Raw genomic sequence first — 25,669 nt, 5'->3', positions numbered from 1 at the left:
AAACGGTGGATTTTATTTGTGAACTAGAAACGGTTTTCCTGACGAAGCAACCAGGGGTTGCGAAAGCTCGAATTTTGTGTGTATGTTTGTGTGTCTATCGACCTGCCAGCGCTTTTGTTTGGTAAGTCTCATCATCTTTGTTTTTAGATATATTTTTCCCACGTGGAATGTTTCCCTCTATTATATATATGTCTTGAAGATACAGTGTGTTGTTACAAAATACAATGTACAATTATTTGCATATTTACAAACATATACAGGTTTAGACCTCGATCTATGAGTAACATCAGTATTATTACAGGTGTATGTCCAGTGTCCTTAACCACTCCACAGCTTCCTCACTGGCCTGATCGATATCCTCCACTGAACCACTGAACCTATGAAGTGGGCAGTCCATAACAACGTGGCTGATGGTCTGAGGCACGTCTGCGCAGTTGCAGACAGGGCTATCAGCAATCTTCCACTTGAGCTTCAAAAACTGACATCTGCCATGTTGGGTTCTTATTCGGTTAAGTGAAGTCCAGATTTTCCTGGGTTGGTTGAAACCCGGAGGTTGCTTGGTTTGGAGATTTCAGCCTGAGATCTTCATGTACACAATCTTCATGTATTGGCAAGACAGAGTTGTCACAGTGCTTATGATTCTCTCTTCAGTGCTAATGCTCTTCGGAGATGAGGAAGTGGAATGTTAGAAAGTACTGGTAGCCACTTCGGAGGAGTAGACTGGATATAATCCTCATAGTGTCATTCAGCTGGACATCTACCTTTTTTGTATGGGTACTGTTAAGCCATACTGGACTGCAGCATTCAGCTACTACCACTAGGCCAAGTGCTGTAGTTCTGAGAGTAGATGCAGAGGGACCCCAGCCTGTTCCTGTTAGTTTGTGTAGGATGTTGTTACGGCTTTTGATTTTAGCAGATGTTTTGCTTAGACGTGCACTGTAGGTCAAGGATTAATGCAAGATGACTCCTAGATATTTAGGGTGAGGATTGAACTTCAGCAGGTGGCCACGATATTGAACTTTAGGAATATAGTTGGCTTGTCTATTGCTCAGATGGAAGCTGCTGACCTCTGTTTTCGTTGTGTTTGGTTTCAGTCTCCAAGTTCTGAAGAACTTGTCGAGTCTCTAAATATCTTCTGTGAGCACAGTTTCTGCTGCTGCGAAGTCATTGGGCTGGGCTGTCAATGCAAGATTTTTTTTCTGTTTAGGGTGCTCAACTACTAAGGTCATTAGCACCCAGTCACAAATGTTAGTCTAATAGCGTAAAAAAAATGCAATGGGGCAACACCAGAAAGTAATTACAAATACGCAGATAAACAAAATAAAAGAGTTAGACTGTTTTGGACAAGTCCGTCAATGTAATAAAATGAAGGATACGAGCAGCTGCTTGAGGCGTCAAGATTAAAGGAGCCAAACCAATCGAGAATTTACCATGCGCTCCATAACCTTGCAGATGCAGCTGGTAAGGGAGATGGGGCGATAACTGGAAGGAAGGTGTTTGTCCTTTCCTGGTTTGGGTATGGGAACAACAATTGCTTCACACCAGCATGTGGAAACGTGACCTTCAGTCCAGATGTGATTATAGGTGCGAAGAAGAAAGCCTTTACCTGCAGGAGAAAGGTTCTTCAGCATCTGAATATGGATACCATTGGGCCCCGGAGCAGAGGATTGGGACCGGGCGAGTGCATTTTCGAGTTCCCGCACGGTGAAGGTGGCATTATAACTTTCACGATGCAAAGACTGGAAAGAAAGTGGCCGTGCCTCCTCTGCTTGTTTTCAGGGGAGGGGGGGGAGGAAGGCAGGGTGGTAATGGGCAGAGCTCGAAACCACCGTGAAAAAGCGGCCGAAGACATTTGAGACATCCTCAGGATCCACAAGGACTTTATTCGCTACAGTCAAGCCAGAAATCGGGGAGTGGACCTTGGTGCCAGATAGCCAGTGCATGCCACCCCACACAACCGAAGGAGTAAAACTGTTGAATGAGCTGGTGAGAGCCACCCGGCAAGCCTTTTTGCTTTCTTTGATAACACGACGACATTGTGCACGGAGTCGTTTGTAACTGATACAGTTCGCCATCATAGGGTGGCGTTAGAAGGTGCGTAAAGCATGTCGCCGAGCACGAATAACGTCGCTTCATGCTGTAGTCCACCAGGGGACTGGGACTCGACGTGGAGAAGAGGAAGTACGAGGGATGGAATATTCAGCAGTAGTGATAATAACGTCCGTGAGGTATGCGACCTGACTATCACAGCTGGAGATGTTTTGATCATGGAAGACCGCCAGGGAGGTGAAAAGCCCCCAGTCGGCTTTGGAGATGCTCCAGCTAGTGGAACATGGAGTAGGGGTGTGATGCAGGAGATGGATTATGCAGGGGAAATGGTCGCTCGAGTATGTGTCAGACAGAGCATACCACTCGAACCAACGTGCAAGTTGGATAGTGGATATTGAGAGATCCAAGTAGGAATAGGTATGCTTTGTGTCCAAAAGGAAGGTAGGTGCACCGGTATGTAAGCAGACTAGATTGAGATGGTTGAAAAGGTCTGCCAAGAGGTAGCCTCTCGCGCAGGATGTTGGAGAGCCCCAAAGGGGGTGGTGGGCATTAAAATCTCCAATCAACAAAAATAGTGTCGGAAGCTTGGAGATCAGTTGTATCATGTCTGCCCTTGTAAAGGCAGACGATGATGGAGTGTAAACAGTAGAAATGGAAAATGTGAAAGTGGGGAGAATAATTCGGACGGCAACTGCCTGCAGTTCTGTGTGCAATGTGATTGGATCGTAGTAGACATCATTCCGAACCAGCAACATGACCCCTCCATGAGCCGGAATACCTGCCACAGGGGGTAGGTCAAAACACATGGAGGTATAGTGTGCCAGGTCAATACGATCGCATGGACGTAACTTCGTTTCTTGGAGATCTACGACAAACAGGCAGTGCATTCGAAGGAGCAATTTTAGTTCCTCTCAATTGGACCGAATGCTGCGAATATTCCATTGAAGAAGTGCCACTAAAAAAGAAGAAACAAGAAAGGGTACCTCAATGGCCACTGAGGGCCTGGCTTCAAGGGAGCACTGCTGCTGCAATTGAGAGGTGGTGAGTCATGGTCCATCAACTCAACAGATGCATCTGCCACCTTCCTGAGCTGGTCAGGAGGGGCTGCTTCCTCCGCCAGTGAAAGGCCAGATGATCGGCTACCAGCGGTGCAGCCTGGCGAAACTGAAGATGGCTGGGGACGACAACCGCTGGGTGGCACAGGAGAAGAAACGCACTTCGACGAAGATGTAGAACTCATTTTTTCTATGAGCCTTCTTTGAAGAATTACGTTTTGTCAAAAGAACAGTTGATGGCTGTGAAGTTTGTGTACACAAGAAATCTTCGCGTGTCGGTTCTTTTTTGAAGGTCTGAGCATCTGATTTATAGATCCTCGTCTTAGCAGTTGCAGATGATGAGGTTTGAGCCTTAGGGTTGGTGGGAGGAAGAGGAGACGTTGATCGGACGATCTTAGCACGGGCTGATCTGACAACTGAATCGCTACATTTTAGATTGAATGTCTGTGCAGCTACCACCCTGGTAGGCTGAGGAGAGGAGAGAATGGTACTGTATTGACCTGCCGGAAGCACAGTGGGCTTTCTGCTATTGAATAACTTGCGGGCAGCCGAGGTCGACACCTTCTCTTTCACTCAAATTTCCTGTATACTTTTCTCATCTTTGTAGACGGGGCAGTCGCGAGAGGAGGTAGCATGGTCGCCCATACAGTTAATGCAACGAGGGGATGGAGGTGGACAATCACCCTCATGGGCGTCCCTGCCACAGGTAACGCATTTACCCGCACTTGAACAAGACTGACATTTATGGTTAAACTGCTGACATTAGTAACACCTTGTAGGGCTGGGTATATACGGCCGAACAGAAATGCTCTCATGACCCACTTTAATTTGTGAAGGCAATTGCACATTGTCGAATGTCAGGGTTCGGGTCGGTATGAGGTCCTTGTTGACCGTTTTCATGACCCGATGGACGGCCGGTCACTCCTTGATCAGAGAGGAAAGACAGAATCTCCTCATCAGTTAGTCTGTCGAGTGACATGGTATACACTACGCCACACGATGAATTCGAGGTGCGGTGGGCCTCCACCTGTACAAGAAATCTTTATAAGAGAGTGGCTTGAAGTAATTTTTGGGCTTGGAAGGCGCTTTCTGTCTCCAACAGCAAGGTACCGTTGCGCAATTTATCGAGTACAAGATTTCACTGGTCCTGCAATCACATCTAGGCCCTTCTGAATGACGAATGGGTTGACTGTTGAGAAATCGTGACGTTCAGATCTGGTGACAGCAAGAAACTTCGGTGCTGGTGGTAGAATTTTTGGAACAGGATTTTCATTTTGGGCAGAAGACAGGGAAGGGAGAAAGGAATCAACGGAAATATTACCTTCAATGGAGAACCCCTCAAAGTGGTAGAAAGTTTCACTTATTTAGGGAGTGAAATATCTAGGGATGGAAGAATAACTAACGAAATTAATAGGAGGTTACAGAAGGGAGGCAATTTCTACCAAACAATAAAACATCTGATTTGGAACAATGAAGTTTCAGAAAGAGCAATACTCCTTATGTATAAGAATTATTACATCCCTATTGTCACCTATGGTGGAGAAACATGGACAATGGCAGAAAGGGACTGGAGCAGACTGCAAGCAGGGGAAATGAAATTTCTCAGAGCAGTTAAGGGAAAAACGAAAATGGACAGAGTAAGGAATGTAGAGATTAGAAAGGACCTCAAACAAAAAAGTATGAGAGAAGAAATTGAAAGAAAGAGATTAAGATGGTATGGGCATGTTAAGAGGATGCATGGGCACTGACTCCCCAAAATTATGGAAGAACTAAAGATGGATGGGAAAATACCTAGAGGGCGTCCAAGAACATGGTGGAAAATGGGAGTGAGAATATCTGTTGAAAGGAGAGGTATGACCTGGCAGCAAGTGGAGGAAGAAAAGTGGTGGGAGGACCGAGCCAAATGGAGAGGACTCGTCAGCACCCAGACCCGGCAGGAGCTGGAGCGGGATTCGGATATAGTATAGCAGTATAGTAGTACAGGGAAGAAGAAGAAGAAGAGGAGAAATCCATTGCAGATGAATTCCCCATGATTGCCAGCGTCTCTGATGGCGTGCTCCTTCCTTGTGGGGGCCCTCTCAGAGGGCACTCCCGCCTTAGGTGATTGTCCACACCTCAGGTCACACCTCCCGAGAAATGGACGGAGGGACCAATCGGCACGTTCAGAAGGTAACAGCTCAGGCAATCACTCCTCCCTGGGCCTGGCCTTTACCAGGAGGTACGTGCGTGCCTTACTTGTCTACCCAGGGCGGGGAATTATGCGTTACCCCGTCACTGGCTACGCATGCGAACGCGTGGGTCGGCCTCTAGACATGCACAGGGAGGAAAGAAGAGAGGAAAGAGAGAGAGGGATAGAAGAAAGAATCTCAAAAGCTGAAGTGGAGGATAAGACACGGAAAAGAACACAAGGAGAATAGGGCAAGGAGAATGAGGCAGAGACAGAAGTAAGGGAATGAAAGCAAGGAAAAGAGTGAACATACGGAAAGACCAATAGAGGAAGAAAGCGTGAGGATGGAAAAAAAACAAAGGAAACAGGATCCAGGAGTTTTCAAATGTCCGTCTCCGGATGGAGGCTCGATACATTACTCCCAAGAAGAGAGGGTGTGAAGGGGAGGTAAGGGGGGGGGGATGATTGGGGACGAGGAGGGATAAGGAAGGGGGGTAGGGCAGCCCAGAAAGGGAGACCTGCACTAGCTCGGGGTCCTGTGCTTGCCAAGCACAAAAGAGTTGTGGACCCCCTGGGGGTAATGCAAGATAGTCAGCGTATATAAACTTTCTAGCAGTAGTAGCTGGTAAATCCGCAGTGTATATGTTGAACAGCAATGGGGCAAGTACTGATCCTTGTGGTAGTCCATCATTCAGTTCGTAAGGTCTGCTTATGTTGCCATTTAGGTGCACTTCAACTACTCTGCTGGCCAACATGTTGTTCAACAAGTGTTTCGCAGGGGATTATTTTAAGAAATTTCATGATAATCGCTTTTCGCTAAATTGTGTCATATGCTGATGTCAGGTCCACAAACACAGCTACAGTCTTCTTGCGGTCCTGAAACACTCTATGTGACTTGTTAGGGCCAGCACCTGGTCAGTACAACTGCACTTTGGTCTAAAGCCAGCTTGCTCTATTGGTATGTTATCTATGGTTGTAGCTGAGATTCTATTATATATTATTCTTTCCAGCAGCTTATAGCAGACACTCAGGAGGGCAATAGGCCTACAATCTTCTGCATTATCTCCACTTTTCCCAGGTTTCAGTATTATGACAATTATAGCTCTTTTGTGTATTAGTGGTAGCTGTCCATTGCGTAAGATGTTGATGTAAAATTTAGCAAAGCCATTCATTCAGTTGTTCTAGGACCACAGAGTGATAGGAATTCTGGTTAAATATCATCTAGTCCAGCTGACTTTCCCGATTTTACTTCCTTTAGTGCAGATGAAACCTCAGCAGCCATGATATCAAGTGAAAACTGAGAAACTGCCACAGTTTGGGACATCTTTGATTTTAATTCTGAACGAATTCTTTTCGCCTCTTTCTTGTCATTGTCGGCAGGTTTTTTTGTCAGACTAACTAATCTGTTTGCTATTGCATCTGGTTGTATCTTGGAGCACGTAGCACTGAATTTAGGAGTACTGCTACCAAGTTTCTGTAAAAGAGACCATGCTTTTTGGCTGGGGTGCTGAAAATTTGTATTTTCCATGGGGTTGATCCATTTTCCTCTTCTAGCTGAGTCTAGAGAATTTAGTAACTCATCTGCGATTTCAGGGTCACCACTGATTTTAAATTCTTCACATAGCTCGTTACATTTAAGATTCCAGCCAGGGACATAAGCCTCCCTGTATCCTCTTGGGATATGTTTCTTTGCGATGGCACAGACTAATCCTGTAAAGCACTTATAATTTTCTATTGTAGATGGGATTCACTGTATATTATGTTCTAGTTCGCTAGTGAATTTTGACCAGTTGGCTTCTAACAATGTACACAATATATAATTACACAATATGGCAGTCTGGCCTTGGCAGCCAAAAACTGTTGTCACGTGTGTATGAATTTTTATTTACACGTATGTGTGTGTGTGTGTATGTTGTCCAATTATGATGATGGCCTGCTTGGTCAAAAGCTTTGTTTGTAACAATTGTCCTTTTCATAATATTGTCATTATTGCATCCTGGATTTTCAATTGTTTAATATACACTTTAATTGTGTTATATTTAAATTAGAAGAAATATATAGACAGTTGTGGAGAAAAATTAAGCATAGTACTATAAAGTTATGAAAGTGTTACCTTGACATTTTGGACATTTGAACTCTCAGTTTCACCAATGTGTTCTACTGCAGGCTCACACATTTTTGACTTATGAAGGTTGTCTTGTAATGAATTATTTTCTTCTACAGTTTGTTGCTTAATGCTAACAGTTGAGTTGAATGCTCTCAGCTCTTGACTCTGACTTGATACACATGTTTGTTGACTACCACTAGAGCACACGTGTGACTCAGACTGTGAATTGAGAGAAGAAAAAAAATTAATTTTAGCCTCAATTTCAGCTTATACAGGAAAAACTGTAATTACCAATAGAAGTATACCACAAAATTATACAGAAAAAACTTAATCAAACAATGGAAAATAAGTGATGTGGAAAGTCTTTTTGTTCTGCCTGTCTGTGACTCAACGTCTCCACTATATGGGAAGTAACAATCTATCCTCACAGAAAAATTTAATAAATTTCAGAGTTCTAGAAGTTTGTTCTCCTCAATCATATTTTGGATGAAGTAACACATAGAAAGCCTGCATTTGCTTTTAGCTGTATGTTTTCAAAGTTAACTGTACTGGCAAATCTCAGAAAATCAGGCGAATAATATGTTTGTTTTGGAGCAACGTTTCAACAAGTTTCTTACTTCTCACCTTCTGGTGAAGTACCTGGGTGCTACTGGATGCTGTTATTTATTAACTCTATGTAATTTTCATCTTCTGGACTCACACTAGTAGCTAGGAACTGAGAATCCCAAGCAGTGGGGGTAAAGGTGGCGGATGGGTGTCTGCGGCCGACCACCAGCATGTTCCAACCATACAGAGCTGAGATGGAAGCCACTGTCTCTGTTCATTAGATTTGCACTCTTATTTCTACTGCTTCCTTGAATATAGAATCCCAGAAATGCCTGGTACAACAGGCACTTGTGTGTCTTCAAAGCTGCATGTGTCCCTGGATGATTCAGTGTTCTTCTATCAATGACTTGTCTGTGTAGCCAAGGTGGATGCTCCTCACACATTCTACATAGATCTGTGAAATGCAGAGTTGTGTTTAGCTAACATATTGATGGCCACTCCCACACAGGTTGCCCTACAAGCCAGCATGTTCCTAATTCTGCATGCACAGTGGAAAACAGTATTCACGTTGTGCTTGACCAGGATCTTTGAAATATTGGCAGTGAGAGGGCCAATGAAAACAGCACTTGAAACTGCTTGACTCAAGACAAAGTCCTTCTACAGATACAGGGACAACACATCCGTGGTTGGGGCCCCTTGGCTCCTCAATAGTACACGCAAAGGCATAAAGTTTCCAACGGAAGAAGATGAAAATAGTTGCCTAACTTCTTGGGTATTTGAAGAAAGATGAAACCTGATGGTGCAATCAGGTGCTCTGTCTACCTTCAGACGACATGTGTGGATCTCTACCTAAATGCTGGACGTTGCCATCATCCAGCTCAGCGGATCTTGGTGTGACTTCTGGAGAGGACAGAACGGATAACTAACCATCTGGCAGGGCCCAAACACTATGCCCACAATATGACAAGAAATAAAGAAACTTGTCATCAAAACATATTATTCAGCGGATTTCATGAGAAGAATTCATTAAGAGTAGCTAACACACAAAGAGTCAAGAGTCACAAGAAACAAAAAACAAATGTAAGGAAGGGCAGAGTTTAATGCCCAATAATGTTTAGGTAAAAGTTTGGAAATAGTGTAATATGGATCCACAGCTTTTATAATTTTTTTTAAAAATGATGTCCTCTTGCTTTTAGTGTTTTATTTACCAATTGTAATTTTGGCATTATGCCATTTTACACATGAGTTTTTGACATATAGGTTTACATTAGGCATGTATAATAGTGCAACAGTAATATTACTTCATTTAAAAAAAATGACTATAGCATTCAAAGAGTCGTCTCAGTATCAACTACACCAAGATTTAAGAAAACCATAGAAATCTTAACTCACTTGAATACTGCCAGGTAGGCATTTGAGACATTTGGAGATCTGTTTATGGAATTATGGAGCAAGATGGTAGGAGAAGACTTGCTGAAGGAAATGAGCAGTGAGTATGGTAAGTTGCACCAGTCATATGAAAAATTGCGAGGGCAAATGCAGCAGATAGTGGAAGTAGTGCCACACACGGTGCTGGTGACATCCAGAAACTGAATGGTATGATAGAGAAAGAGTGCATGATATTCCTCATTGCTACAAGGCCATCATGGGATAGCACACTACACAGTTAACCAGTCTGGAAAATTATGCAAATGAGTGTTATACTTGTTTTGAAGTATTATTATGTGTTATTTACACTAGTGGCATAGTATTCTGCATACGTTGTTTCCAAAGTTGACGCTACAATTTTAGAGAATACTGCTATGCAAAGGAATTTTATACTTGTTTTGAAGGTGAAATTGTAATTTACATACTAGACAGTGCACAACTTATTCTTGAACCAAATTTACTGATGCTTACACCTAAATGTTATGTAACAAAGTTGTATTATGTTGCTCATTACAAGATTAATGAAACATGAATATTGAATGTTACTTTCACAAAACACATGTGTATTACTCTACAGTTTATGTAATTATAGCAGGTGTGTGTGTGTGTGTCACACACACACACACACACACACACACACACACACACACTAGCCACTAATACACTTCACAAACACCCTCGTCCAGCTTTCTGTGCTTACTTTCAGGAGGCCAAGTTCCGGTGTAGCTGCTATACATGTTTTAAAGTATAACCTGGCTTTGTGAACTATTAGTTTCTCCATTGGGTAGCAAGGGAGGATTTAGGAGGATAGTTAGAGAGGAGTGACAGGTCACTCAGGCCCTAGGATACGAGGGACCCACCTGTTTTGAGCATGAAGGAAAACAAATATCCTGTCCCACATCTTGTACATATGAATTGTGTTATCATCTATGAAAAACTTTACTGTCCAGTCGCATCAGGATCCTCTTTGATAAAACTGTAGGCAGAGCAGTATGTCAACAGAGTAAATAACATGAAAAAGAAAGTTGATTTGCAATCTCTTATGCAAAGAATCATCAACAAACACAACTTCATGATTACATTTAAAACACTGCAAAATTATTTTGGCACTTCTTCACTGAATACTCAGTATGACCTCCAAAAGTTAATTGTTTTGCATTACATTGATAAAACAAAGCTTTAATTCTTAAGATGAAGCTGTGTTTTGAAAGGTTAACCTGTAATAAAACAAGCTACTGTTAAGACAATCGGCAGACGTTATTATTAATTTTTGGGATGCCATACCTCAGTCGGTAAAACCAGAACCCTTATAGGATCATTTTGTTGTCTGCCTGTCTGTTAAAAATCCCTTTTCTCAGGAATGAATCAAACAATGGAAAACCCAGGATGGAATGTAACAATACGAGAGAAGGAAAGCTGCTGCTCACCATATAGCGGAGATGTTGAGTCGCGATAGGCACAACTGTGTGAATCTTTTTATTGTGCCTATCATGACTCAGCATCTCCGCTATTTTCTAAGGAATGGATACGCATATCAAGTTGAAATTTATGTCACATATTAAGGGTATTTTCCCAGATAGACTGAAGTATGCCATTGTTAAACACTGCATAAAAAAGGGGATATGTCTGATGTCAACAACTACCACCCAATCTCTCTTCTGACTGCCTTATCCAAACTTCTTGAAAAGGTAATGTATTCTAGAGTAGCTTCACACCTTTGTAAAAATAAGGTTTTAAGAAAATGTCAGTTTGGTTTCCAGAAAGTTTTTTCAATGGAAAATGCTATATACACTTTCACTAATGAAACATTAAATGCTCTGAGTAACCGGAAGTCACCCGTTGGGATTTTTTGTGGTCTCTCAAAGGCTTTTGTTTGTGTAAATCACACTCAAATGGTTTAACTGGAAGAGTGCAGAAAGTTGAAATAAGTAGTTCACATAATATGTAAAAAACTGATGATTTCTCGAACTGGGGAACAATCAAGAATGGCATGCCGCAAAGTTTGGTCTTGGGTCCTCTGCTGTTCTTAATATATATTAATGACTTGCCATTCTACATTCATGATGATGCAAAGCTGGTACTTTTTGCTGATGATACAACTATAGCTATCACACCCAACAGACAAGAATTAACTGGTGAAATCGTAAACGATGTTTTTCAGAAAATCATTCAGTGGTTCTCTGCAAATGGGCTCTCATTAAACTTTGACAAAACACAGTATATACAGATCCACACAGTAAATGGAATGACACCATTATTAAATATAGACTTTGATCAGAAATCAGTAGCTAAGGCAGAAATTCAAAATTTCTAGGTGTATGCATTGATGAGGGGTTGAACTGGGAATAACACACTTAAGATCTGCTGAAACGTTTGAGTTCAGCTACTTATGCTATTAGGGTCATTGCAAATTTTGGTGATATACATCTCAGTAAATTAGCTTACCACGCCTATTTTCATTCTCTGCTTTCGTATGGCATCATATTCCGGGGTAACTCATCATTGAGTAAAAGAGTGTTCATTGCACAAAAGCATGTAATCAGAATAGTTGCTGGAGCTCATCCAAGATCATCCTCCAGACACTTATTTAAAGAGCTAGAGATCTTCACTGTAGCCTCACAATATATATATTCACTTATGAAATTTGTTATTAACAATCCGAACGAATTCAAAAGTAATAGCAGTGTACATGGCTACAACATTAGGAGAAAGGATGATCTTCACTACTCAAGGTTAAATCTAACTTTGGCTCAGAAGGGGGTAAGTTATGCTGCCACAAAAGTCTTTGGTCACTTACCTAATAGCATCAAAAGTCTGAAAGATAGCCATATGGCATTTAAAAGGAAATTAAAAGAATTTCTTAATGGAAACTCCTTCTACTCATTAGATGAATTTTTGGATATAGAAAGTGGGTAATTTCCCTAACCCCCCCTCCCCAAAATAAAAAATAAATAAATAAATAAATTTAAAAAAAATTAAAGTGTCGTGTAATATTTTGTGTAATGTAATATCTTGTATAGATACCTTTTATTAAACTGACACATTCCACATCATTACGAAGTGTCGTATTCATGATCTATGGAACAAGTACTAATCTAATCTAATAGTTCTACAGTCACTTGATGGTGTAAAAATGTGAAGTGTGTAAGTCAATGGAATCAAAAGATATGGCTTTTTACATAACATATTTTGATCTCAAGTAGTAAATTGCACAGCAATCAGTCACAAATGATGTTTACTGCGTATGTAGATTTCAGTCACTGTGTGGCTAGGGTCAGTGCTAGAAAACATGTGAAGAACCAGTTACCATAAAGTAACATGTGTGCCTTATTAACTGTACAGTTGCATAAGCTTTTAAATGTAAGTCAGTCCCCTATGGAATCAAATGTTATAAAACATATTTCAACTCTTGCAAACTCACCCATCAAGGCCTATATGGTGCTTCTGACTGACGTAGAATCATGAAATTTGTCAAGAAGCAAGGTTTCACAGTACACCTAAAGGAAAACAAATCTGAATATAGTTAATTTGGAATTATTACACATGGGGGAAAAAAAATCCAAATGTTTGGTCACTTGTTAGCTGGCTGGCTGGCTGGCTGCCTGTCTGTGCCCACACACTTGTCTGTTAAGACCCCTTTTTTCACAGGAACACTATACATATCAAGTTCAACTTTATGTCATATTTGGGTGTATATCAAATGGGAAATGGAGGTGGAATTTTTGTGACAATACACAAGAAACTCAAATCTGCCGAGATAGAAATTGAAGCTGCATGTGAGATTGTTTGGGTAAGACTCAAGATTAGGGGTGGCAAAATATGATAATTGGATCCTTCTATTGTCCACCACACACATCTCTTGTGTAACTGAAAACTTAAGAAAAAACCTCTGTTCACTTGCACATAAGTTTCCCAGTCGTACTGTAATCATCGGTGGAGACTTTTTTCGTCCAGCAGTTAATTGGGAAAATTATAGCTTTGTTAGTGGTGGGCACGATAAGATACCCTGTGAAACCATACTAAATGCTTCTCTGAAAACTACCTAGAATAGGTAGTTAGGAACACCACCCATGATGAGAATGTATTGGATCTAATGGCAGCAAATACCTGACCTCTTTGAGGATGTCCATATTGAAAATGATATCAGTAACCATGATGCAGTTGTAGCAACAATGATTAACACAGTACAAAGGAAACTAAAATAACCAGAAAGATATATATGTTCAGTAAACTAGATAAAAAAAAAAACAGTAGCGCTGTATCTCAGTGAGGAACTTTCAGCTCAGGGCATGAGCATGTAGAGGAACTATGGCTCAAGTTTAAAAGAATAGTTGGCTATGTTTAGGATAGATATTTACCCAGTAGAATAGTCCACAATGGGAGGGTCCCTCCTTGGTATACAGTCACTGTAAAGAAACTTCTGAAGAAATGGAGATTACTGCATAATAGGTGTGAAACAGAGCTGAGGGCTGAAGATGCAGAGAAGCTGAATGAAACATATTTTGCTCTCAAGAGAGCAATGCATTGATGCCTTCAGACAGAATATTGTCAAATGATATTTCACAAAACCCAAACAAATTTTAGTCGAATATAAAGACTGTTAGTGGTACCAAAGTTGCCGTACAGTCTCTAGTGATCGAAACAGGAACTGAAATTGAGGGTAGCAAAGCAAAGGCTTAAATGCTTAATTCTGTTTTCAAATGCTCCTTTACAAGTGAAAACCCAGGAGAATTGCCCCAATTTATTCCTTGTACAGTTGAAAAGAAGAATGAAATAAGTACTAGTGTCACTGGTTTTGAGACACAGCTGAAATCGTTAAAATTGACAAAGCTTTAGGGTGCAATGGAATCCCTATCATATTCTCTACTGAATTTCCAGCTGAGTTACCCACTTTTCTAACTGTAATTTATCATTCTGATACTGCGAACAAGAAACTGTGCCCAGTCCTTGGAAAAAAGCACAGGTCACACCCATCTACAAGAAGGGTAGTAGAAATGACCCTTGAAATGACCATCCAGTATCCTTGACATCAGTGTGTTGTGGAGTCTTAGTACTTAATCTGAGCTCAACATAATGATGTACCTTGAGAGGGAAGGAAGATTGGGTTTAACATCCTGTCAACATTGAGGTCACTAGAGAATGAGGTATCTTGAACAGAATGACCTCCTCAGTGCCAACCTGTGGATTCCGAAACATCAAACATGCGAAATCCTATTCCCACTTATTTCACATGACATACAGAAAGGTTTGGATCAAGGCAGTCAGGTAGGTGCAGAATTTCTTGATTTCTGAAAAGCATTTGACTCAGTACCACACCTACACATATTGTCAAAAGTACTACCATATTGTCAAAAGTACTATCATATGGGGTACCAAGTGAAATTTGTGACTGGATTGAGGACTTTTTGATAGGGAGGATGGAGCATGTTATCTTGGATGGAGAGTCATTGTCAGATGTAGAAATATCTTGAAATATCTTCAGATGTGTTCTACGAATGTGTGTTGGGACCCTTGCTGTTCCTGTTATATATTAATGACCATGCAGACAATATTAATAGTAACCTCAGACTTTTTGTGGATCATGTAGTTATCTATTATGAAGTACTGTCTGTAAGAAACTGCATAATATTCAGTCAGAGCTTGGTAGGTTACAAAGTGGTGCCACGATTGACAACTTGCTTTAAATGTTCAGAAATGTAAAATCATACACTTCACAAAATGAACAAATGTAGTATCCTATGACTACAATATCAGTGAGTTACTGCTAGAATCAGCCAACTCTTACAAATAAGTGGGTATAACACTTTATAGGGATATGAAATGGAAGGATCATAAAGGCCCAGTTGTGGGTAAAATAGGTGGTAGACTTCAGTTTATTGGTAGAATACTGGGCAAGTGCAGTCGGTCTGCGAAGGAGATTGCTTACTAGTCACTTGTGTGGCTGATTGTAGAATATTGCTCAATTGTGTAGGATCCATACCAAATCGGGCTGACAGGGGATATCGAACGTATATGGAGAAGGGCAACACAAATGTTCACAAGTTTGATTGATCCGTGGGAGAGTTTCACAGAGATGCTGAAGGAACTAAACTGGCAGACTCTTGAAGAGATTCTTGTTTCCTGGGATGGATGAACTATCTGCACACATAATTAAGTTTGTACAGAACCCTTAGTGTGCAAGCTTTAATCACACTTCTTGTTGTGGTCTTCAGTCCTGAGACTGGTTTGATGCAGCTCTCCATGCTACTCTACCCTCTGTAAGCTTCTTCATCTCCCAGTATTTATTTATTTATGCATTTATTTTACCTGGCAAGATTAGGGCCTTCAGGCCCTCTCTTACACCTAACCAGGCATACTCAGATTCAACAAATTTCAGTTTCTACCGAACATTAAGGACATATAACACGTTATACAGTATTAATGTTAAAGAAAAAATAGAGATTATAAAAGTAGTACAATGGTAATTATAACAATCAAGAATAATAATAATAATAGTAATGACTATGTATATGAAAGTGAACATATTTTTCTTTTATGAATGTCAGTCCTATTGCTAGTTGGGAATTTTCTCGTTATATTCTTGCAGCTTGTGAGTTATTCTCATCAAGCAGAGACATAAGACGATAGAATGGGGTGAAAGAGATATAGAAGAGGTAGATAGGTTAGAGGAAGAGAAATAGAATGGTAAAATTCGAAGCTATGATGGAGAGGAGAAAGAAAAAGATGAGAGGGGCACAACAATGGTGGCTATACCGTCCCTAATATGTAAGTCTTGAGTTCCCTCTTGAATGTTGAGTGGTTCTGAATAAGACGCAGATCACAGGGGAGCACGTTCCATAGTCGTATGGCTGAGATGGAGAATGACATGGAGAAAGATTTTGTGTTATGTAAAGGTACAGCCAAGATGCTAGACGTATCCGATTTGGTATTGTGGTTGTGGTATGAGGATAGGTGTTTAATGTCAGAAGATAAGTATTGGGGGCACCAGTGGCTAAGAAGTCGATGACGTAAGCACATTGTGTGGAGATCGCATGCCTTATGTGGGCGTATCCAACCTAGCTGTGAATATGAAGGACTGATATGATCATACAACCGTATATTGCATACGTATCTAACGCAAGCATTCATCACAAGCTCGAGGCATCTCGAATTTTCACTATTTGTGCCGTGTTGAACTACGTCACAGTAGTAAAGATTAGGCAAGACTAGTGTTTGGACTAATTTTTGTTTAACATGGGTTGGAAATATTTTTCTAAATTTTTGAATTGCATGTAGGGAGGAGAGCGATTTCCGGCAAGCTGTGACTGTTTGTTCTTCCCAGTTTAGGTGTTCATGCAAGATTATTCCAAGGTCTTTTACTGTTTTTTGGTATGGTAGTTGGGTACCATTGAGGAGTATTTGAGGGACTGTTTCGCGAAAGTACCGACTGATTAACTTTGGATGAGATATAAGTATGACCTGGGATTTCTTGGGGTTTAGTTTCAGACCTAGGTTCTGTGCCCATCGAGAAACAGAGCAAAGATCTGCGTTCATACTCGCTACTGCGTCAGCAATGTTCTTGGGGCTTGCACTTATGAACAGTTTGATGTTGTCGGCATATAGATGGTAGTTGCAGGAGTGAATCACTGAAGAAATACCTACTGCAACCTACATCCTTCTGAATCTGCTTAGTGTATTCATCTCTTGGTCTCCCTCTATGATTTTTACCCTCCACGCTGCCCTAAACTGGTGATCCCTTGATGCCTCAGAACATGTCCTACCAACCGATCCCTTCTTCTAGTCAAGTTGTGCCACAAACTTCTCTTCTCCCCAAATCGTATTCAACACCTCCTCATTAGTTATGTGATCTACCCATCTAATCTTCAGCATTCTTCTGTAGCACCACATTTCGAAAGCTTCTATTCTCTTCTTGTCCAAACTATTTATCGTCCACGTTTCACTTCCATACATGGCTACACTCCATCCAAATACTTTCAGAAATGGCTTCCTGACCCTTAAACCCACACTCGATGTTAACAAATTTCTCTTCTTCAGAAATGCTTTCCTTGCCATTGTCAGTCTACATTTTATATCCCTTTTACTTCGACCATCATCAGTTATTTTGCTCCCCAAATAGCAGAACTCCATTACTACTTTAAGTGTCTCATTTCCTAATGTAATTCCCTCAGCATCACCCAACTTAATTCGACAACATTCCATTATCCTTGTTTTGCTTTTGTTGATGTTCATCTTATATCCTCCTTTCAAGACACTATCCATTCTGTTCAACTGCTCTTCCAAGTCCTTTGCTGTCTCTGACAGAATTACAATGTCATCGGTGAACCTTAAAGTTTTTATTTCTTCTCCATCGATTTTAATGCCTACTCCGAATTTTTCTTTTGTTTCCTTTACTGCTTGCTCAATATACAGATTGAACACCATCGGGGAGAGGCTACAACCCTGTCTCACTCCCTTCCCAACCACTGCTTCCCTTTGATGTCCCTCGACTCTTATAACTGCCATCTGGTTTCTGTACAAATTGTAAATAGCCTTTCGCTCCCTGTATTTTACCCCTGCCACCTTCAGAATTTGAAAGAGAGTATTCCAGTCAACATTGTCAAAAGCTTTCTCTAAGTCTACAAATGCTAGGAACGTAGGTATACCTTTCCTTAATCTAGCTTCTAAGATAAGTTGTAGGGTCAGTATTGCCTCACGTGTTCCAATATTTCTACGGAATCCAAACTGATCTTCCCCGAGGTCGGCTTCTACTAGTTTTTCCATTCGTTTATAAAGAATTCGTGTTAGTATTTTGCAGCCGTGACTTATTAAACTGATAGTTCGGTCATTTTCACATCTGTCAACACCTGCTTTCCTTGGGATTGGAATTATTATATTCTTCTAGAAGTCTGAGGGTATTTCGCCTGTCTCATACATCTTGCTCACCAGGTGGTAGAGTTTTGTCAGGACTGGCTCTCCCAAGGCTGTCAGTAGTTCTAATGGAATGTTGTCTACTCCCGGAGCTTTGTTGCGACTCAGGTCTTTCAGTTCTCTGTCAAACTCTTCACGCAGTATCATATCTCCCATTTCATCTTCATCTACATCCTCTTCCATTTCCATAATGTTGTCCTCAAGAACATCGCCCTTGTATAGATCCTCTATATACTCCTTCCACCTTTCTGCTTTCCCTTCTTTGCTTAGAACTGGGTTTCCATCTGAGCTCTTGATGTTCATACAAGTGGTTCTCTATCTCCAAAGGTCTCTTTAATTTTCCTGTAGGCAGTATCTATCTTACCCCTAGTGAGATAAGCCTCTACGTCCTTACATTTATCCTCTAGCCATGCCTGCTTAGCCATTTTGCACTTCCTGTCGATCTCATTTTTGAGACGTTTGTATTCCTTTTTGCCTGCTTCATTTACTGCATTTTTATATTTTCTCCTTTCATCAATTAAATTCAGTATCTCTTCTGTTACCCAAGGGTTTCTACTAGCCCTCGTCTTTTTATCTACTTGATCCTCTGCTGCCTTTACCACTTCATCCCTCAAAGCTACCCATTCTTCTTCTACTGTATTTCTTTCCCACATTCTTGTCAACTGTTCCCTTATGCTCTCCCTGAAACTCTGTACAACCTCTGGTTTAGTCACTTTATCCAGGTCCCATCTCCTTAAATTCCCACCTTTTTGCAGTTTCTTCATTTTTAATCTACAGTTCATAACCAATAGATTGTGGTCAGAGTCCACATATGCCCCTGGAAATGTCTTACAATTTAAAACCTGCTTCCTAAATCTCTGTCTTACCGTTATATAATCTATCTGAAACCTGTCAGTATCTCCAGGCTTCTTCCACGTATATAATCTTCTTTTATGATTCTTGAACCACGTGTTAGCTATGATTAAGTTGTGCTCTGTGCAAAATTCTACCAGGCGGCGTCCTCTTTCATTTCTTAGCCCCAATCCATATTCACCTACTACGTTTCCTTCTCTCCCTTTTCCTACTGACGAATTCGTCACCCATGACTATTAAATTTTCGTCTCCCTTCACTATCTGAATAATTTCTTTTATTTCATCATACATTTCTTCAATTTCTTCGTCATTTGCAGAGCTAGTTGGCATATAAATTTGTACTACTGTGGTAGGCATGGGCTTTGTATCTATCTTGGCCACAATAATGTGTTCACTATGCTGTTTGTAGTAGCTTACCCGCATTCCTATTTTCCTATTTATTATTAAACCTACTCCTGCATTACTCCTATTTGATTTTGTGTTTATAACCCTGTAGTCGCCTGACCAGAAGTCTTGTTCCTCCTGCACCGAACTTCACTAATTCCAACTATATCTAACTTTAACCTATCCATTTCCCTTTTTAAATTTTCTAACCTGCCTGCCCGATTAAGGGATCTGACAGTCCACGCTCCAATCTGTAGAACACCAGTTTTCTTTCTCCTGATAACGACATCCTCTCGAGTAGTCCCCGTCCGGAGATCAGAATGGGGGACTATTTTACCTCCGGAATGTTTTACCCAAGAGGACGCCATCATCATTTAACCATACAGTAAATCTGCATGCCCTCGGGAAAAATTAAGGCCGTAGTTTCCCCTCGATTTCAGCTGTTCGCAGTACCAGCACAGCAAGGCTGTTTTGGTTAGTGTTACAAGGCCAGATCAGTTAATCATCCAAACTGTTGCCCCTGCAACTACTGAAAAGGCTGCTGCCCCTCTTCAGGAACCACACGTTTGTCTGGCCTCTTAACAGATACCCCTCCATTGTGGTTGCACCTACGGTACGGCTATCTGTATCGCTGAGGCACACAAGCCTCCCCAGCAACGGCAAGGTCCGTGGTTCATGGGGGTAGTAATCACACTTATAAGGATTTATTCTAAAACGCAACTGTTTGTTATTGTGATCTTTAGTCCAAATACTAGTTTAGTGCAGCTGTCCACATTATAGTGTATCCTGTGCAGCCTCTTCAGCTCTGCATAACTACTGCAACCTACATCTATCTGAACCTGCTTACTGTTGTCAAGTCTTGGTCTTCCTCTACAATTTTCATCCCCAAACTTTTCTTCCATTACCAAATTGATGATTCTGTGATGCTTCAGAATGTGTTTTATCAACCAAACTCCACCTTTAATAAAGTTGTACCCTATATTTCTTCTTTCCCCAATTTGATTCAGTAGCACCTCACCCATTATCTGGTTTACCTATCTAATCTTCAACATTCACCTATAGCACCATATTTTAAAAGCTTCTGTTCTCTTCTCCCCTTTCATGTACTTCAACTCTTACAACTGCAGTCTAGTTTCTGCACAAATTGTGAATAACCTTTTGCTTCAGAATTTCAAAGATTGTAGTATTATGCTCAAAATAACATTGTCAAATGCCTTCTCTAAAGCCACAAATGCTGTAAACAACGGTTTGCCTTTCTTCAATCTGTCTCCTAAGGTAGGTCATTGCCTCAGTATTGCCACCATGTTTCTACTTTGCTTCAGAACCACAACTGAGCTTCTCTGAGGTGAGCTGCTATAGGTCTTTTTTCCATCTTTTTGTCAGCATTATTTTGCAACCATGATAGTTGGGTAATATTCACACCTGTCAACAACTATCTTCTTTGGAAGAATTTATAATAAACTGTAGAATTTTAGAAAATGTAAAATAATACTTCAGAATACTTTCAAAAGATGAAACAATATGAATAGTGGCAAAAGAAAAGAAAATAGTAGACCAGAGAACAAAATTTAAGACAAAGTAAAGTAAATTGCAATGGGAGACAAGTAAATTTTATGAAATGTGGCAGAGAATGATATGTATGTGATTCTGAACACAACCAATAAAGTTGCTATATTTTTGCCTGGTTTCAGAGCTCTCTCTCAACAAGTGCCTGGTTTGACATTTACATTCATGTTAAGAAAGCTTCAGATACGAAGTTTTTTAATTGCCTTAATCGCATGTAGGTACGCTGGATTACTAGTTTCGACAGGACTAAGCCTTTGTCTTGAGATCCACAGTGAACAGGCTACGAAATCATGTTGTGTGATAAACCGCACATTTGTTTTCTACCATCATAATGGACTCATAATAAAGAGAGTAGAACATTAAAAAATATAACAGTGTTATACATGTTTGGAAAATATTGTTGACAAAAAAAAAAAAAATAAAAATAAAAAAATAGACGCTTACCTCAAGGAAGCTCAGTTTAGTTGTAAGTCCATTGCGATGGTAATAAAACAAATGTATGATTTCATAATCTGTACGCTGTTGATCCAAAGATGGCAAATTAGTCCTGTTGAAACTTATAATCCAGTGTACCTACATGCGATCAAGCCAATAAGAAACTTCACAAATTATATGAAGCGTCCTTACATTGAATTCATTGATCACTCAAAATCCAAAAATGTCACTATTTAGTTATATCTGTAGTCTGCAAACCACTGTGAATTGCATGGCAGAGGGTACTTCGAATTGTACCACATATTAAAGTTTTTTCTCTATAAAATCAAGTACGGTGTATGTAAGAAAGACAGCTTAAATCCCTCTTATGTGCTATAATGAGTAAATTTTCATCTTGGTTCATATGGGAGCAGTACACAAAGGATTGTAATATAATCCTAAATTCTTCAGTTAATGGTGGTTCTTGAAGCTTTGTAAGTAGGCTGTCACAAAGTAATTAGCGCATCTATTTTCAATCATATGTTGATTCAAGTCTTTCAGCATCTCCGTGGTGCTACCCCTGGATTGAACAGATTAGATTAGATTAGATTAGATTAGATTAATCCTAGTTCCATGGATCATGAATACGATATTTCGTAATGATGTGGAACGAGTCGAATTTTCCAATACATGACATAATTAGGTTAATTTAACAACATACTTAAGTTAATATAACAACTTTATTCTTTTGTGTGTTTTTTTATTTTTCTTTATTTTTTATTTTTATTTTATTTATTTATTTTTTTTTTAATATTTTTTTTCTTAATTTATATCTAAAAATTCCTCTATGGAGTAGAAGGAGTTGTCATTCAGAAATTCTTTTAATTTCTTCTTAAATACTTGTTGGTTATCTGTCAGACTTTTGATACTATTTGGTAAGTGACCGAAGACTTTAGTGCCAGTATAATTCACCCCTTTCTGTGCCAAAGTTAGATTTAATCTTGAATAGTGAAGATCGTCCTTTCTCCTAGTATTGTAGTTATGCACACTGCTATTACTTTTGAATTGGGTTTGGTTGTTAATCACAAATTTCATAAGAGAGTATATATACTGAGAAGCTACTGTGAATATCCCTAGATCCTTAAATAAATGTCTGCAGGATGATCTTGGGTGAGCATGATCATTCATGCTGCCCTTCTTTGTCACATGAGTGTTTTATAAGCAATCTCCTTTGTAGACTGATTGCACTTACCCAATGAACTGAAGTCTGCCACCTGTTCCTATGAGTATATGATCATTCCATTTCATATCCCTATGTATTGTCACATTCTAATATTTATACGAGTTGACTGAATCCAATTGTGACTAACTGATATTGTAGTCATGAGATATTACAATTTTCATGTTTTGTGCAGTATTTTAGACACTAATTCCTTGTGAATATGTGCGTTGCCAGTAAATAGTCTGAGGCTACATGAACTACTAGGGCCCAGTATGCTTCCCTGGAACATGGGTGAAGCTACTTTTACATCTGAACTCTCCATCAATGCTGTGTCCTCCATATGAAGAAATCCTCAATACAGTTACAAATTTTATTTGATATTACTTATGGCCATAATTTTGTTAATATGCTTTGATGTGATACCAAGTGAAATGCTTTTTGTAAGTCAAGAAATTTTGTATCTACTGGCTGCCTTGTTCCACGATTTGAGGATGTAATGTCAGAGAAGTAAGAGTTTGGTTACGTATGACCAGTGTTATTGGTGCATGCTGATTGTTAGGGAGAACGTCATTACTTTAAAGGCACCTCATTATGTTTGGCCTAAGGATATGTTTTAAGGCCCCTTACAATGTCTGACACCTCAATCCATAGAACTTCTCACCCCACTCAAACCATGCACCCCATCTTTTACCTTTTTCCTAAGACCCACAAACCCCATCATCCTGGCTGTCCTATAGTTGCTGGCTTCAAAGCACCCACCGAACTTATATCTGCCTTAGTTGATCAACACCTGCAACCCATAGTACAAAGACTCCCCTCCTACATCAAAGATACCAACCATTTCCTAGATCCAGAATGAGATTTTCACTCTGCAGTGGAGTGTGCACTGATATGAAACTTCCTGGCACATTAAAACTATGTGCTGGACCGAGACTCGAACTTTCAACCTTTGCCTTTTGCAGGCAAGTGCTCTACCATCTGAGCTACCCAAGCACGACTCACCTGTCCTCACAGCTTCAGTTCTGTCAGTACCTCATCCGACCTGTCCTCACAGCTTCAGTTCTGTCAGTACCTCATCTCCTACCTTCCAAACTTCACAGAAGCTCTTCTGTGAACCTTGCAGAACTAGCACTCCTGGAAGAGAGCATATTGCGGAGACATATCTTAGCCACAGATTTGCAGAAGAGCTTCTGTGAAGTTTGAAAGGTAGGAGATGAGGTATTGGCAGAACTGAAGCTGTGAGGACAGGTCGTGAGTTGTGCTTGGGTAGCTCAGATGGTAGAGCACTTACCTGCGAAAGGCAAAGGTCCCGAGTTCGAGTCTCAGTCTGGCACACAGTTTTAATCTGCCAGGAAGTTTCATTTCCTACATTGTCTGAAATCTGTGCCCGTCCCACTTCCATCACACACCTTCCTTGTCACCAGTGATGCCACCTCCCTCTATACCAACATCCCCCACGTACATGGTCTGTCTGCTGCTGAACATTTCCTCAGTCAGCACCTACCTGACTCCAAATCTATGATATCCTTCCTACTCACCTTAATTAACTTTACACTTGCTAACAACTACTTCACCTTTGAGGGGCAGACATACAAACAGATTAGGGGTACAGCCATGGGAACCAGGACGGCTCCTTCCTATGCCAAACTTTTCATGGGTCGCTTGGAGGGGGCTTTCCTGGGATCCATACATCTTCAGGCCTTGGTTTGATTTTGATACATTGATGACATCTTTACCATAAGGACTCTTGGTGGGGCTGAGCTGCTAAAATTCTTGGAATCTTTGAAAACCTTATCCAAATTAAATTTCACAGGGTCCTATTCTGAATCCCATGCCACTTTCCTTGATGTTGATCTTGTCCTCACTGAAGGCCAGCTACCCACTTCCGTCCACATTAAACCTACCAACAAACAACAGTACTTACATTTTGATAGTTGCCATCTTTTCCATGTCAAACATTCCCTCCCATACAGCCTTGGCATATGAGGCAAATGCATTTGTTTGGATGCAGACTCTTTGCAGCAATACAGCACCACACTCACTTCAGCCAATACACCACTACTCTCACTTCAGCCTTCACTGCTCATAATTACCCCATCAGCCTAATTAAAAAGCAGATTTCCTGGGCCATCACATCCAACCCTGGTACTGCTAATCCCTCCAGCTTCGGGGCACACCAGGTGGTGACTCAGTATTATCCTGGTCCGGAGTGTGTCAATCAGCTACTTCGACAGGGCCATGACTTCCTAAAATCATACCCTGAAATGAGATCCGTTCTGTCTGCAATTTTGCCCACCACACCTAGAATAGCTATCCATCACCTTCCCAATGACCGCAATATTCTTGTCAGACCCTATGCTCCTTCTGCACCCATCTGCGTACCCTATGGCTTCTATCCCTGTGATCATCCCCACTGCAAGACTTGCTCTATATACCCTCCTACCACCACCTATAATAGCCTTGTAACTGTCAAAACATATACTATCAAAGGGAGAGCCATCTGCAAAATAACACGTCATATACCAGCTATTCTGTAAACATTGTTCAGCCTTCTACATCAGCACGGCTACCACCAAAGGTGAATGAGCACAGGCAGAGGGTGTATACCGGCAACTTGCAATGTCTTGTTGCAGAGCGTGCTCTACAACATGACATTTGTGACCTCGGCACCTGTTTTATCACACACGCCATCTGGATTCTTCCCCTGGACACCAGTTTCTCAGAACTCTGCAGGTGGGAACTAGCACTACAATGTGTCCTTGGTTCTCGCCACCCACCTGGCCTAAATTTACATTAATTTCTCAAGTCTCATCTTGTCTTCACTGTAACTACTCTTTGCTTCACTCCGTTTTAGTTTCCTACATATTTAATTGTCTTTACCATCTAATTTTCACCGGCCCCCTCCCACCTTTGTTATGTAAAATGCACTTAGCTTTCCACTCTTATTAACTCGTGCAAGATGTTTCAGTAGT

The 25,669-nt window shown here is 40.7% G+C and overlaps 1 protein-coding gene across 3 annotated transcripts in view; it reads right to left on the bottom strand.

Moving 5' to 3' along the window:
* LOC126188841 (uncharacterized) overlaps positions 1-25,669 on the bottom strand; it is a 178,828-nt gene that overhangs the window by 6,405 nt on the left and 146,754 nt on the right. For all 3 annotated transcript variants that reach the window (XM_049930459.1, XM_049930458.1, XM_049930460.1), the window contains one exon: positions 7,385-7,597. In XM_049930459.1, coding sequence (XP_049786416.1) covers positions 7,385-7,597 — 213 coding nt within the window. The remainder of the gene's footprint in view (positions 1-7,384; positions 7,598-25,669) is intronic.

The sequence above is a fragment of the Schistocerca cancellata genome, chromosome 5, assembly GCF_023864275.1.
Source record: "Schistocerca cancellata isolate TAMUIC-IGC-003103 chromosome 5, iqSchCanc2.1, whole genome shotgun sequence".
NCBI classification, from domain to species: domain Eukaryota; kingdom Metazoa; phylum Arthropoda; class Insecta; order Orthoptera; family Acrididae; genus Schistocerca; species Schistocerca cancellata.
This window is presented reverse-complemented; position numbering and strand designations above follow the sequence as displayed.